Here is a 15,618-nt window from a genome sequence, read left to right on the forward strand (position 1 = left end):
TGTATACAGATAATTATCTAAATGAATCCAATTAATTTTAACCCTTGTATACAAAAAATTAACAGTAAAGGGGAAACAGCTATAGATCAAAATAAGCAATATCCCCAGAGCGCTGAATTACATAATGAATCAGACACAGTAAGCCTCTGCCTAAAAACCTGCTTCATCCTCTGTTATAAACTTAAAACAGAACATTCATACATAAAGCATACACATATTCTAAACTCTACTGTTTTGGCAGACGCATGGGTGCCAAGAAAGAATTGAATCTAAATACATCAAAGTCTCCTGATTTAAAGATTGAATTTAATACCAAAACATAATCATTTACATCAGAGCAGCTTGTTTTATTCCCACATATACAGACAGCCAATAATAAGGGAAAAAACAGCTATGAATCAAAACCAAAACTGATCTGCAAGTTTTGATTTAAATAATGTAACAGACACAGAAACTCATGGCTATTAAACCTATCTCCTCTTAGAACATGATGCCCACACATAATTAAGAAAGGCTAGAATACTTTCCCAAATTATATAATTTTGATAGAAGTATAATTGTCAAGAAAGAATTTGATCAGAATACATCTAAGTATGCAGCTACGAACATTAATTTTCATACCACCAATGTTTAGAAATGTTGGAGCATTATTTAGGCAAACATGAAAAGCAAGCAAAAGTACCAATATAGTCTCCAACCATAATCTTATGGGAATACACTATACAGAGAAGAATAAATACTCAAGAGGTAAAATCAACCACTAGATCAAGGCACGGGATTAGAAGACCTGAACAGCCTCTAGCTGTATGTATACTCCAAAAATTTAGATCACTTTTGACTCCTTGAATTGTGTTTTGAGAAAAGACCTGCTTCCTTATCAGCAGACGTATGCTTTTCCTCACACTGGAAAATTCCAGATCTTTGAATAATAAAAGATTGCCATATCACAAGACAGATGTCCAGTCCAAAACAGAGATAGAATACAGAAAAAACATAATAAGAATTTAACAAACAGTGCCCGTAAAGACACAATAAAGTGAATGACAGCAATATGCACTTGATAACTATTGATAAGCAACAAAGTAAAAATCAAGGATCTATAAACTTCAATTACCTGACTCACTGCAATCTCAGGACAGTGCTAGCTGCAGTAACTACAACATACACAAACAAGATATTCCTCTTGCCGATTCAATTACCTCCCTTGTGGATTCACCAGTTGTGAAAAAACTGCACTTGGAGTTACATCATCCAAATCAACACTAGCCAAACTATGGCCCGCTGTGCTTGTTGAAGTGCTGTTATCTCCAACAGCATAAGTAGCTGAGTTGTTTACGTGGCTGTAATCAGGGGACATTTGAATAAGGTCAGTAGTACTGTCATCGACCAGTTTATTCTCCATTGCAGTCTCTTGCAGCTGCAAAGCAAATTCTAAATTCCAAAGTACATCTCCCATAGCTGGCCTATCAACACCTTGCTCAGCAAGGCATTTTTCAGCAGCTTCTCCATACTTCTTAAGAGACTCAGGATTAATTTTACCTTTCAGAAGAGGATCTATGATTTGCTCTAGCATTCCCTTTCTCTGATAATGCAAAGCCCATTCAGCAATGCTTACCTGTTCTCGTGGAAGTGAAGGGTTAATGGCAGGTCGTGCACACAATACCTCAAACAGCACAACACCAAATGAATAAACATCTGATTTCTCAGTGAGCTGCTGCCTACGATAGTATTCTGGGTCCAGGTATCCAAAGCTGCCTTTGACTACAGTGCTAACATGGGTATGGTCAAGAGTCGGTCCAGTTTTTGATAATCCAAAATCTGAAACTTTTGCAACTAAGTTTTCATCAAGAAGTATGTTTGTAGTCTTCACGTCCCGATGTATAATTGTTTGAGCAGCCCCTGTGTGAAGATAATGAAGACCTCGAGCAGCTCCAATGCAGATCTCTAATCGCTGTTTCCAGGATAAAGGAATCAAATTGCTATTTCCATATATGTGTCCTCTCAATGGTCCCTTGGCCATATAATCATAAACCAAAATCATCTCACAATTTTCTTCACAATAACCAATAAGAGAAACCAAATGCCGGTGCCTGAGTTTAGAAAGCATTTCTATTTCTGTTTGAAATTCGTGGATGCCTTGCTCTGCTAATGGGTTCCCTCGCTTAACTGCAACTTTGGTACCACCATCAACTTCACCTTCATAAACTTTGCCAAAACCTCCAACACCAAGAATTCGAGACTCATCAAAGTTTTTAGTAGCCTCCTGGATCTCAGCGAATGTGAAATGCCTACAAAAACTGGAAGGTGCAGATGAGACATAGCTACCAGTGCCACTCTTTCCAGATGCTGTGGAAACCTTGCTTCCCATGGTATGCGAGTTACCCCCATAAAGTGGCAGAGGCAGCCATCCAGAGGGCTTGTCCCCATCTGATGACCTACCACGGCGCCGATGAATAAAACAAAATAGAGCAAGAATGAGACCCAACACAGCAACCCCTCCAGCCACGCCCCCAATCACAGGACCCTTGCTGCTGCTGCTGTGAGAGCTTGGAGAAGCATTTACTCCAGAATCCGGTCCCTGCCAGGAGTGTTGTTAGTTGCCATGTTGAAAACATTCAAATTACGAGCACTTACAAAAGAGCTACTTCAGTTTTTTGAACTACTACATTTTAAAAGACGCGCAACACTCCATATATTATCAGAGTACATAATATTCTTGCCAATATTTTAACAACGATGGAATCATATTTCAAGGTAAACCAAACTTTCTCAAATATACAATAAATATAATAAATTTAGACATTTTGATATGGTCCTTATACTGATGGTTGTAAAGATTTACTAAATTATCTGAGCTACTGATGATTATAAATAAGTTCACATCTTTTCTTGATTATTTACCTTGTTTCAAATTCAACAAAGCGTGTACAACCTTTCTGTAATACTCTTTCTAATCGTTGGAATCAGAATCTATAACAGACAAAAATTATAAAAGTAAAAGGTACTTGCACTCAAAGGTAAAACAGTAGAGATTTACCAAATCAACAGGAGATACAAATGAATATCAAAAGTTCATGTCTCTTTATAATTGTGGGATACTTCAAAACCTTATTCTAATAAAAAAACTACGTTACTGTTTTGCTCCCTGCAAGCTCCAGAATCGGCTCCGATCTAAACCCTTCAGAATCTGGATCGGTCGGTCAAGGAAGTCAGCAGGGTCCAATTTTTGGTCTGTTGGTTCGTCCCAGATGAATGCGGACAAATCCAAACCGAATTTAATAGAATTTGGTGTTAGTAATAATGAATCTGCGAGAATATAAAATTTATTTTTTAATTGCACCTCACAACAGTAAAAAACTGGTTGAGTCTGCTTCCTCAACTTCTATGGTACTTTCCTTGTGAAGACCAAGTCCATTTCTGATTTCCAACATTAACAACAGAATACATCGAAGCCTTTTAAGTTTTTCTACGTGGATATGTCGAGGGTTTTAGCTCAGTTCGCAACTTCTGCACAGGTTCAGTGTCAACACGTAAGAAGTCAAGAGTTATTACTACTTTGTAATTCATTTAGTGATAATGTGAAAACATTTTATTAAGTTAATTAAGTCTAATAAAGTAACGATAAGCACTAATGATTTAGACTTAATCTTCCAAGTCATCTCCTACGTGAGATCAGATTTCAACCTGAATAGTATAAAGATAGAAGTTTAATAATTCAGTACAATGTTATAATTCCATGCAACTGTAAGGAACAGTTGTAGAGGTTTCCTTGTAAGCTTTCGAAGGAATGCAAAGCTGATTTGAAGATGTAAATTGTTCGTGTACTTGCCTTCATTTCTGCAGTTTGAATTTCAGTTATTGTGTGATTGATTCAATCTTTTCTAGCATTAGAAAATTGGTCATCTAGATTGGAATTATTTTACATGGTATCAGAGCTAACAAACGTAAAGTGGAAATTGTGCAAGCCGAAGAACGGTGCAAGCATTCTGTCTAAAATTGTGGCAAACAGCAGAAAAGGAAAATCCCACGAGTTTTTAAAGGAAAGTTCACACGATTTTTTGACATAAAATTGCAGCTTTTGGGGTTGAAAATCATGGCAAAAGCTATGGAAGAAATTGCAACAAGTAAGATGAGATTTTTGATTCATCCAATATAGAGCAGCTGGAAGTCTAATGGTCTCACGTCCCTTTTCCACTTGCACAGCAGATCATAATTAACCAAAATCTATCAAATTCTACTTTCTGTGGCTGCGATTCTTTGGGAGGAGTCAAACCTGCTTCAGCCTTCCACACGTCACCTTGCCTTAATCACACACCTCTTACAAGGTTGGCGACAATTTTTTATTTTTGCTTCTGCAAACTTTTCTTAGAGTGGCGACTAGGATTCAAGGTTCCCACAGGCCCACCTCATCCACAACGTCACTTCCATATAACCCAACACTACACAACAAGCCTGCCATGGATATAATTGCACTACCCAACAAGCCTATGATTAAATGACACTTCAAAATATTAATAAAGCGTAAAAAATTATAACAGATAATATAATTATATAGTATTATAATTTATAATATTGATATATTATTTTAGAATGTTTATTATAAAAATTTGAATTTATTTAGAATATTTTGAAGTTGTAGATATAATTGCTTCTAATTTTATTATAAATTTTTCAAAATATTATCTATTTTCTTATATGAATTTAGAAATTTAGTCAATTTATTTTTAAAATATTTTTAATAAAGTTGTGTCAAATATCAATTTAGAAACTTGTCCAAATTGAAATGTTAGGATATAATTCTTTCTGATTTTTAAAATATCTTAATATGAATTCTTCGAATAGTTTTTATTTTAATTATAAATAAGATTTTTGTGTATAAATTTAGAAACTTGGTAAATTTAAGAATTTTGCATATATTACTAATTTATAATTGTTTTTTAAAGTTTTACATTCTTTTTATCCATATGTAATATGAAAGCACAAGAATTTTCATTACAACATTTGCATTTTAGCATAGCTTCAATCTTTGCTCATAGGTGTTGCTTGCTCATACGTGAAACTTAAGATATATATTTTGTAGTTCATACAGTCATGCTCTAATTCTTTTTATTTAACAATAAAATTTATGTTTGCAATTGTTACATTTTTTTCGAACTAAAACTCTATTTAAAACATTAGAATTAAATTCCTTTCATATGCCACTAATTAAATTTTCAAAACAACATACGCCTTTCTGATATAACTTTCCTTTGAATCTCTTTGACAATTAATATTTTTCTTAAAATGTCAAATGAAAGGCATTACAATGACTAAACCGTCATAAGAAATTCATACCGTCAAATTCCAGGCCTGCTACCCAAGGAAGGTTGCGATAGTTATTTTTTAACTCTTATTTAATATCTTAAAGCTGGCGGCTAGAATAGCTAAATTCCTAAATGCGTTAGGACTCCCAAAAATCACTTTTTCTCTGCAACCCGATACCAGCGATAAAATTTGACACAATCCACTCTGCACTGGCTGGGAAGAATTTCTCTCCAAACCAGTTTATCCTTTGAGTTTTCGCCCTCAGGTTTAGCTGGAGCAAATGCCCAAACTTCACAAGAATAATATTACCAAAAGATGAGTAATTTCCCTTTGAAATCCCTTTTTATATCACTTCAGAGTTTCAAGAATTTTTACTTCATTTCTCATGAAGTGACCCTTTCAAATTTTAATTCACATATGGACCTTGGAAAAATCACTTTATATTTAAATTGTCACCAAATTATTAAAAAAATAATAATTAAACCAAAATTGTCGATAATATAATAATATAAGACAACTTAATTTAATTGATAAAATATTCCCTCCCCAACATCCTGATTAGCCTATGGGAATTAAATAGGCTAAGGGTCTTCGCTGTCACTCACTCCTGAGAAGGGACATGACAACTGGCATGTCATTATGCATCACAGTGCCAAAACTAGAAGAAAGGCAAATGGAAGTAGAAACAAAAGAAAGTGGCAACTTCTACATAAACTCAGATGAATGTGTTTTTGTTGCCGGGTTTGAGAAAGGGTTCTTAGTGGTTTCTTATTGTTCTGCTCGCACAAATTCAAACGTTGCCTTATATGTGAACAAGGGGCCTCTCAGCATATGACATAGGCCTGACAATGCCTTTACCAACTTGAGTGAACATTACTTTGGAGTCCAAGTGAAAATTGGTAACGATGCCAAGTATTTAAAAGAAAGAATTGGTACAATTCCTTTTCAATTACAATCTAAGTAACTCTTTGGCATTTCATGGTGTTTTGTATGTTCCTAGTCTCAATGAATTTGCTTTCAATTTCCGCTAAGAAGGATAGGGACTTTGCAATTGAATTCAAGAATCGGCAAGTTCTCATCGGGCCAAAGGAACCTAGCCAATCATAACACAAGTTATAGGGGTTAAAGAAAGAAACCTTTACAGGTTATAGGGTGAATCTTATAGTTCCATGGAGTTTCCTGAGGGGGGACGGATTTTGGGGACCAAGGGTCAAAATTTGGTGATGCCAAAATCTGCAATATAAAAATAGAGGTGAATTGAAATCTTCAAGGCAAAATCTGAAATATAACATCTCTGTGAGTGCCCCATGAAAGGCCAACTAGTTTTCACAGAATTAAAGATTGCAATCAGTATGTAATGACATGTGCCATATAGCAAGGGACCCAGTGGCATCCTTGACAAAGGTGGCAGAAGTAGTGGTGCTGTGGGGGGATGTTCCCCAGTCCCCAAGTCTCGTAAACGTCCCCCCTACAGGAGACGCGGGTTTTTTGGGTTTTTTTTTGTGGGGAGACATGTCCCCGTATAACACTTTCAACTCTAGTTTATAATAGTGACAATTTGTGTGAGTTATGCCATAAGAAAATAGGGGATGTACGTCACACATCATTGCCTATTTTAAGGGAGATTCTCTTAAGACTTCCAAAGTTTCTATTGAATAGTTGGGAGTTTGTAGAGGATGCACACTTGACAAACATGCCAAGGCTGCTTTCCCAAGCAACAAACATAGGTATAAGGAGATCAAAAAACTTGGTGAATCTGGATATGAATGAATCGATGTAAGTAGGATCAATTGTAGGAATCATGTACTATATTTTCTTCATTGATGATTTCTCTCACGATACATGGATCTACTTCTTAAAGACCAAGGATGAGGTCTTTAGCAGGTTTCAAGAGTTCGAAGATCTAGTTGAGAACCAGACATTGAAGAAGGTCAAGGTCTTGAGATCGAAAAATGGGGGTGAGTATACCTCCAAGGAGTTCAAGGGATTCTGCAAGGAAGCAAGGATAAAGAGGGAGCTAACAGTTCCGTACAGTCCATAACAAAATGGTGTTGCAGAGCGGAAGAATCAAACCATCACAAGGGCCACTATGGTGAAGATTCATGACCTGGACTTGCCAATGCTTATTTGGGTAGAAGAACGTCTTGCAACAGTTTACACCCAAAATACGTATCCTCACAAGATCTTGTAAGACAAGATACTAGAAGAATTCAGTGGTGTGCAGCTAGAGGTGAGTCATTTCCTCATCTATGGTTGTCTAGAACATATTCATATACTTGTAAAGAAGACAACAAAATTGGAACCTTCTAGCAATAAGGGTTTATTTGTAAGTTAAAGTGAGACTTCAAAGGCCTACGAGGTCTACATTCTAGAGCTATAGAAAGTTGTCGTCGAGAAGGATGTGAAGTTTAAGGACTTGCATCCCAAAAAATCTCAAGAATTCATTCCAGTAACACAAGATGAGCAAGAAGCTCTAAAGATTGAATGTCCAAAGATTCCAGTTGTTTCCAATTCAAAACAAAAGCCTTCTTCTTCTGTTAGAGAGTAACTTCGGCCCCTTCTTCTGTTAGGAGACCTCGATGATTCAAACAAACATTGAGGGATGATCGGGAGCATGTTGAGGCTCCTAGGAGCACAATCAGGGAGAGTAGGCCTCCGAAGAAGTTTCCTAACTACACTGCATTGATGAGTGACATCGTCGTGTCTTCCTACCTCTTGGAAGTAGTGGATCAGCAATTGATTGTTATTCTAACCAAGCCCTTAGCGAAGGGGAGGTTTAAAGCATGAAAAGACAAACTTAGATTGATGCAGAATTCCTTCCTCACTAAGAGGGAGTGTTGAGCTTTTTATCTTAGTTCAAAACGTCTGCACAAATTCAATGTGAACATGCAAGTGGTTCGAATAAAGTGAAAATACCAGGAACTGAAATACTTATAACTATATAATAGAACAGTATGTTGGCAAACATCGAGAGTTTGTGTACTAAGAGATCTAGACGACCCATTAATAATTATCAATGAGTAAAGATATCATATTCCCTTTAAGAATAGAAGCAGAATTTTACTCCTTGTTTGATCCTGTAGATATCTAGATAACACCATTGCATGGCATGCATTAGATATCTAGAGATTTAACCCACACTTCATTAGGTGTTTTGAAGAATTTATATTGGGTTCAATTTAGTCACTTGTTGAGTTTCATTGTACAATTATCACAAACTTGTAGGCCTTTCACTGCTCGAGTTATTAAGCCCTTATCCGAATCCCCTTAAAATTGAATTGATAAAATATTTAAATCTGCTTTGCTAAGTTGAGGCCTAAAATAATTTCTACTGGAAAAGAAACATTATTACACAGTTTCCTCGATATATTTGTTTCTTTGATATTATGAAGCCAGTGAGGTTGGGGCTTACCAATTGCCACCAAAATTCTGTGCCAGTTAGGAAGCAATCTGGCAAAATCCCAATCGTCTGCAAAAGGGAAGCATACAAAGATGACAGCAATGGAATAGGTAGAGAACGGTAAAAGAAGAGGCAGGTTAAATTCTCTTCTGGAATTCTTTAACAAGAACATGAAGAAACCAGAGAAGCGCATCAATAAAACGGAAGCCTAAACCGGATACATCAATAGACAGGGCGGTGCCATTTCCAGACATATCAGATACAGACCAAATATAGGCTTGTATATGGATATGTCTGAAATTTGAATACAGTATGCATGCCATCTCCAGTGTCAGATGGGCAGATATGTGTATCCAGAGTCCAGACAGAGGAGGAACACCTGGCAACTCTGGGTGCAAACCGAGCAAACTGTGATTGATGACAATGTCAACATTTTCCATTGGAGATAAATTCCTCTTGATGAACAAACAATGAAGCTGAAGAAAGACCATAACATTATAGCAGCGAAGCATGTGCAGTGAAGCAGCTGGATAAAGAGCAGGGTGTTTTCCAAAAGATGGGCTCTATGGACACCGCTAATTTCAATAGTTTAAGCTAATTTCTTTAAAGTTTATGATGCTATGTTCACATTTGTAGGAAAAAGAAACCCAAGAAACTATTACAATAGAAGTACTACATACAGAATCTGAAATAATAATAGAATGAGCAAGAAAGCAAACAAACAATACATAATCCTTAAAACCCAGGACAGTAACTTTATTTCATAAATGTTAAAAATACAAACATTCACAATACAATAATAAAGCTCTTACTCATGCATGTGCCAATATTAATAGACACATTTAAAGTAGTTTTACAATTTGCATGAATGCCTTAAAAGTTAAAACCATGAGCAAAAATTAAAACACCATACATGTACCCAAAATAAATTTTCTGAAAAAATACCGATACTTTTTTTTATCTCGCTAGCCATAAAAATACTTCACATTTTTCTAAAACTTGAGAACATACAACATATTTCGAACAATTTTTGCAACACTATAACAACCCAAGAAAACAACTCAAAAATGATATAATCAGTAATCCTCTTGCAAATCATTAATTTGTCGTCGAAGTTCAATCTCAAGAACATTCAAAGGAAAACGAGTGACGGGTGAATCTGAAAGCACCAAAAAACCCCTCCTAATTTACACTGACACAGGACAGCTATGCAACAGGTCGGAAAGGAAAAACAACGGTTTCTATGAACTAATTGGGTAGGGAGATTGACGCCTTGAACTTTGTACAGCCATGGGTAATGGTTTTTCTACTTGTGAATTTCTTAATTTAATTTGAAGCTTTATACTTTTGCCCAATAAGTTAAAATGAATCAAATTCAGTTTCAGCATTCTGATTATCCATCACAAAACCCCGAGGCCGGGTCAAATTATAATGATATGGCTCAAAAAACTGATAGAATGACTTCCAAAAAGCCAAACTTTTAAATATTTAAAATGAAAATTGTGAATCAGTAATAACCCACATACCTGGCTATTATCTACAATGCTTGCCACCGGATTTGGGCCTGCCAAATTCCCTGCACTATCATTGAGCTTGAACAGCTCTAGTCCATTCAAGATCGCATCATAATATTGCGGTTTTACGGCAACATCTGGTTGCAACGCTACAAATAAATAAGGATCCCCTTCCTGCGCCGGCACATAAATAGCATAATCCTTGTATATAGGATTTCCTAAATTGGCCCCTGTTCCAATCACATCAAATGCAGTCTCAGCCGTCTGATTATTGATGTAAATATTAAAAGCCCTCTGGTTAGGCAGAGTGTAGATCCACTCGCAGAAATGCAGCCGCGCCAAGTAGGTAAAATTGGCATCAACATAAAACATCCAAGTCAAATTGAAGTTCGAATTGACTGTTGGATCAGGTGTCATGGATCTGTAGGTAGTATAAACGTCGACAGGAGCCATGTATTGCGGTATGGAGCCATAAACCAGATCATTAGTGCCATTGTCGCCGGTTATGCCATATGCCGCCCCGTAGATATACGGCGTATCGTCGTACCAGGTGCGGCTGAGATTGGAGTCCTTGATCGGCTGAATGGCCTGCCCTCCCACATTGAGCCTGTACATGGTCTGCAGAACCGTAGACGAACTAATAGAAAATTGGGCGTCAGCTCCTACGAGAGGCGCGCTATTGAACAGATCCGGCATGGAGACGACCTCGATTCCGTTAACAAACGCGTACCCCGATTTCCTGTCCTGCGAGAAAGTCACATTTAGGTGATCGTTCGAGACGTTGACGGAGAATTCGCGGATGAGATATGCCTGCGTGAGGGCATCTGCCGTCTGTGAAGTGCTGAAGTTGTGTAGTAGAGTGTAGCCATTGGAGGCGACGGTGAATATTGCGTCGGAGCGCGGGTATGACTGGGTATAATCGGAGGGATAAAAATGGAGCCTGAGCCAGTAGCGACCAGGGGAAACGACAAAGGAATAAGTGGCCGGGGCCGTGAAAATGCGAGCAGTCATGTAGGGCACAGGCGACGGAAGCGACGGATCCTGCGATGAGGCAGCTGCCGACACTAGATTGGCCACAGTCGGCGGAGCGTACTTGGACTCTTCATCTCCCACCCATGAGCGCCCCATTGCATCGCTCTTGCTCCCCTGCGACCCGCAGTTCATCAGGATTGCCACTTTGGGTATGAAGGACGAGTTTGTGTTGTTCTGTGCTGCACCCAAACTCAAAACCCCCAGAAAAAGCGCAATCATACCCCATCCTGTCCCTGACAAACCTCGAACTGTAGATCTCCTCATTTTCGACAGTAAAAACATAAGCACAGAGAGAGAAAGGAATGGAAAGAACAAGCAGAAGCTTTACTGCCAGATTTGGGTCATCTCCCCACTATTGAACACTCCCAATGCAGCCTAATCTGACGCAAGAGGATCTCCAATGCCCTGCGGATCTCACGGCACAAAATATGCTCACTAGCCTTTCACCATAGACCTCATCCTGATCCTGATCCTGCTCTCTGAAAAATAACCATCTAAACGCGCTTTCCTCAGGTTGTTTGACCACATTATTGATATAATTCCCTCGGGCCAGCCTATGAATTTTTACACGGTTTCTGTGTTTTTAGGCATTAAATGCCCGGCATTGTTGTTGAGGGAATTACTTCCACACGTTAGATGTCACCAGATTTTTGTGACTTGGATTACCAATTTCCCATGTTACATTACCTAGTTTGCTCAAATCAAACACACTAACTATAGCTGTCATCTCACTTTTCTCTTATATTTTAGTATAGAATTGCAATGGCATCCAAACTCAATGGGTGAAGAACACCAAATGGCCAGCTCATTTTAGGCAATTCTCCATTTAGATGGGGGAGGGTTTTATAGTGGAGAGTTGTTCAATACTAATTGGATAAAATGATTTCTTTGGTGGAGTGTTATAGGAGTAATATCAATATTTATCTTCAAAAAGATTTTAATAAATCTAAAAAACTAATCAATTATGTGATGTCACATCACCATATTAATATTTACATGATTTAAAGCACAACAATTGATCTTTTGGGGGGACTATTTTGGACACCTCAACACAAAAGCATGTTGGCATCATAGTTGAGCATGTGAAAGTGATTTGAAATACCCACATAAGATTTTGGGAATCGCAAAGTTAGAGTGCTCCACGATAGGGCCCTTTCCCCTATATAGGAATGATAACATTAATTATAGGATTGAAAAATATGTAAATATGTACTAGAGTAAACATGTTGATTAGGGGAAAAGACTTAATAGTCACTCATATATCAATAATTGCTATGTTCTTGACCACCTAACCCCTCAATTACTATATTTAAAAATAATCAATACATGATAATTAAAAGCCCACTAAAATATCTCACATGTACCAATAGTCTTTTGTTTAGGATTTGTTTCTTATGTTACATGGTATATGCTTGTGTAAACGATTGTACATGTTAGTGTGGAAAGAGGTATTATCAAACTAGTTAGCTTTTAGCCTACTTTGTAGAGTCTAATTCACACTACACTTAAGCTAACTTAGAGGTTATCTAGGCTCACCAAGTGTTCCAACACTAATTCATAGAGTCCTACACTTTTTTCATACTTGGAAGGGTAGTCAAAGTTTGACTCCTACCTTATCACCTCTTCTTGCTTGCCTTTATAAAGAAGGCTCATTTGTACATTTTACATGACATGCTTATGATATTCCTCATTTTGCACATTGCTTATTTGTGGAGAGTTTTGAGTTTGCAAGCAGATCTTGGCTTCTTTAGCATGGTATCAAAGCAAGCTTGCAACTCTCTCTCTTTTCCTCTTGAATTTGTAAGGGTCATGGACATCAACTTTCAAATGGTGCATGTTGAAGCGAAATAGGCATCATAGTTGCACTCAGAGGGACCAAGAAATGAATTTTGATATATAACTTGATGCTTTAAAGACAACAAATTTTGGGGGTTTTGAGACCCATCCATGACAAGGTTGTATGGATATTTGTACATTTGTCGTACATCCTAGAACACCCTACACTAGTTAATTGCATCAGTTCATGTGCAAAAAAAATTATGTGTTGGGGTATGAACCAAGAAAATTAATATTTTCTTTTGTATTGACAACTTGCGTAGGTATGACATCAACCTGCATAGGTCTAATGCCTATAGACTAGCATAGTCTGTAAGGAAATTTTTGTCACCTAACAAAATATTTTATCTCCTTTGCCTTTTCCATCATTGTTGAGCTTGTCGATAGGTTGAAACCAACCATCGACATCAAAGAATATTTCGTCAATTGAATGGAATACTCTGTCAATTGTGTCATTTTTCCATATGTCATCATTCGCTCATGCCATTTATCACTACTTGGGAAATATTCTTTGGAATATTTCATTGACTGGCTAGAATATTCTTGTGCAATCATTTGTTGACATCAACATGACATCAACACTTTTCCCCCAAGTTTGGCCCCTTCGCCATTGACCTATTCCATTTTTTGCCTCAAATTTGGGAGGATCATTCTTAGGCATACGAACACTTTTTAAAGTGAAATTTATTTTCATTTTTTATATTTTTTTGTCCTCCATCTATTGGTGTGATTATTTTGCATAATGATGTACATTTTCTTTCCATTGGTGTTTCTAATAGGACACCCTACACAATTCTCATTTTTGGAACTTCAAAAGACTCGTTTGAGCTCATATATTTAACTCCATTTTGGGTCCCATTTTTTAAACCTATGTATTCTTTGAGCTCTATGCAATGATGATGTTACTTTTTCATGTACTTATTCCAGAATTTTAGATTCTAAATATGTCTTCTTTAAGGACTTGTACATTAATTCCAATATGTAATTCAGTAATATAAAGTGTCATATCACTATATATTTTCAGGGCAATCATGTTTTCAATAATGGGGGTTTATTTTTTTATTTTTGTCATTTTGATAAGGTTTGAAAGACATACTTGATACATGTCTTTTTTGTCCACCTCATGACATAAAACTTGTAAAAACTCTACAAACAACAAATAATTTTGTCAATGCACTCATATAAAGTGTCACAAAACTGAATGTATATTCCTTAGGGAGGGAATGTTGTACTTACATTGAATTTGTGTAGTTCCTTGGATTTTCCATCACAACAATGGATACTTGTGATTCTTTCTGCATGCATGTGCATCATTATGCACACCCTTTTTCATTTTTTTGCACATTTATTGACCTAATGTTGGGTCTATATTTTTTTTGCACATATTTGTGCCCAATTTCAGTTGGTTTGTCAATACCACTTCCTTGTCAATATTAAGGGGGGGATAATGCCTGCTTGTTTCAATGAAGTAGTCAAGAAACCTCAATGGAGCCAAATGGACTTCACAAATTTGCAAGGTGATCAAATAGACCTTTTCTTTTTATCTCTCCTACAAGGGGATTATTTAATGGATCATATTTGTGAGATTCTAGAACTTATGTAAAAACATCGAGTAGTTTTTAGTAGTGTACTTCAGATCGCTCGTGCTTTGTTGATCATGTTCTTTGATCATAGGTTTGTCTACATCTTCAAATTTATGGTTGAGTAGTGTTATATATGTTCACTCATTTACAGTTTTGTATCTTTTCATTTGCATCTTTGGAGATTCATTGATTCCAACAAACACCAATTCATCTTCAGTAGAGTTTACAGTTTCGACATGTTTTCGGAATTCTTCATCATCAAGGACATCCTTTTAGAAGGTCTTATCCTTTTCTTTCTCTCTTTTAGAGGGGAGTTTCATTCCCATTAAGTTTTTGTTAGGATAAGGTGACAATAACCTTGCAATCCTAAGCCATTCATATGTCTCCATATTCTTTGGAAAGTGTTTCCTATGACATGTGAGAAAAATATTAAATATTTGTACTTTATGGCTATTTGTAATTGCATTTTCAAGAGGTGAACATGAAGAAATGATAAATATTAATTAAAATGGATAAAATAAACTCCTTCCCATGTCCATAATGAGACATGAAGGTTCATGCATAAGAAGATCAAGTTTGGGAGGAGAAAAGGTATCTATTTGGGGATCTCAATAGTCACTGCAAGCTTCAGAGCACTCAAAATGTGTAAAGACTAAGTGGCTTCAAGTTTGGGGCCCATGAGGAGTCACTTGAAAAGTTATTTATTATTTTATTATGTCTATTGGTTATTCATTCTCCAAGGCATGGGTTTTTGCAAGTGGTTTGTGGACCCTTCTTTTAGGAAAACAACAATGGTTTTTCCTCTCCCATTTGGTTATAAATTGGAGCCAAGGCATAGTTGTTTATTTGTCAGTTGATCATTGTTTTCAAGTAGTTCCAAGATCATAGTTGTATATTATTATGTTGTTCTCTCTTTTGAAGAATGATAATATACTTTCCCTCTCCACAT

At 36.7% G+C, this 15,618-nt stretch overlaps 1 protein-coding gene across 2 annotated transcripts; it reads right to left on the reverse strand.

The window, feature by feature from the left end:
- Positions 1 to 504: 504 nt before the first annotated feature.
- LOC131043580 (receptor-like protein kinase FERONIA) lies at positions 505 to 12,035 on the reverse strand. 2 transcript variants are annotated; one of them, XR_009105556.2, is made up of 3 exons: positions 10,231 to 12,034; positions 1,115 to 2,578; positions 505 to 919 (listed from the first exon to the last, which is right to left on the reverse strand). XR_009105556.2 is itself a non-coding variant. In XM_057976809.2 (2 exons), exons 1-2 carry the CDS (start codon positions 11,530 to 11,532, stop codon positions 1,196 to 1,198), a joined length of 2,685 nt encoding a protein of 894 aa, XP_057832792.2. In that variant the 5' UTR covers positions 11,533 to 12,035; the 3' UTR covers positions 505 to 1,195. The 2 variants fall into 2 exon arrangements, 1 of the variants encoding a protein (XP_057832792.2); XM_057976809.2 differs by having other exon boundaries at positions 505 to 2,578; positions 10,231 to 12,035.
- Positions 12,036 to 15,618: the final 3,583 nt, after the last annotated feature.

This window comes from Cryptomeria japonica, chromosome 1 (genome assembly GCF_030272615.1).
Source record: "Cryptomeria japonica chromosome 1, Sugi_1.0, whole genome shotgun sequence".
Lineage (NCBI taxonomy): Eukaryota > Viridiplantae > Streptophyta > Pinopsida > Cupressales > Cupressaceae > Cryptomeria > Cryptomeria japonica.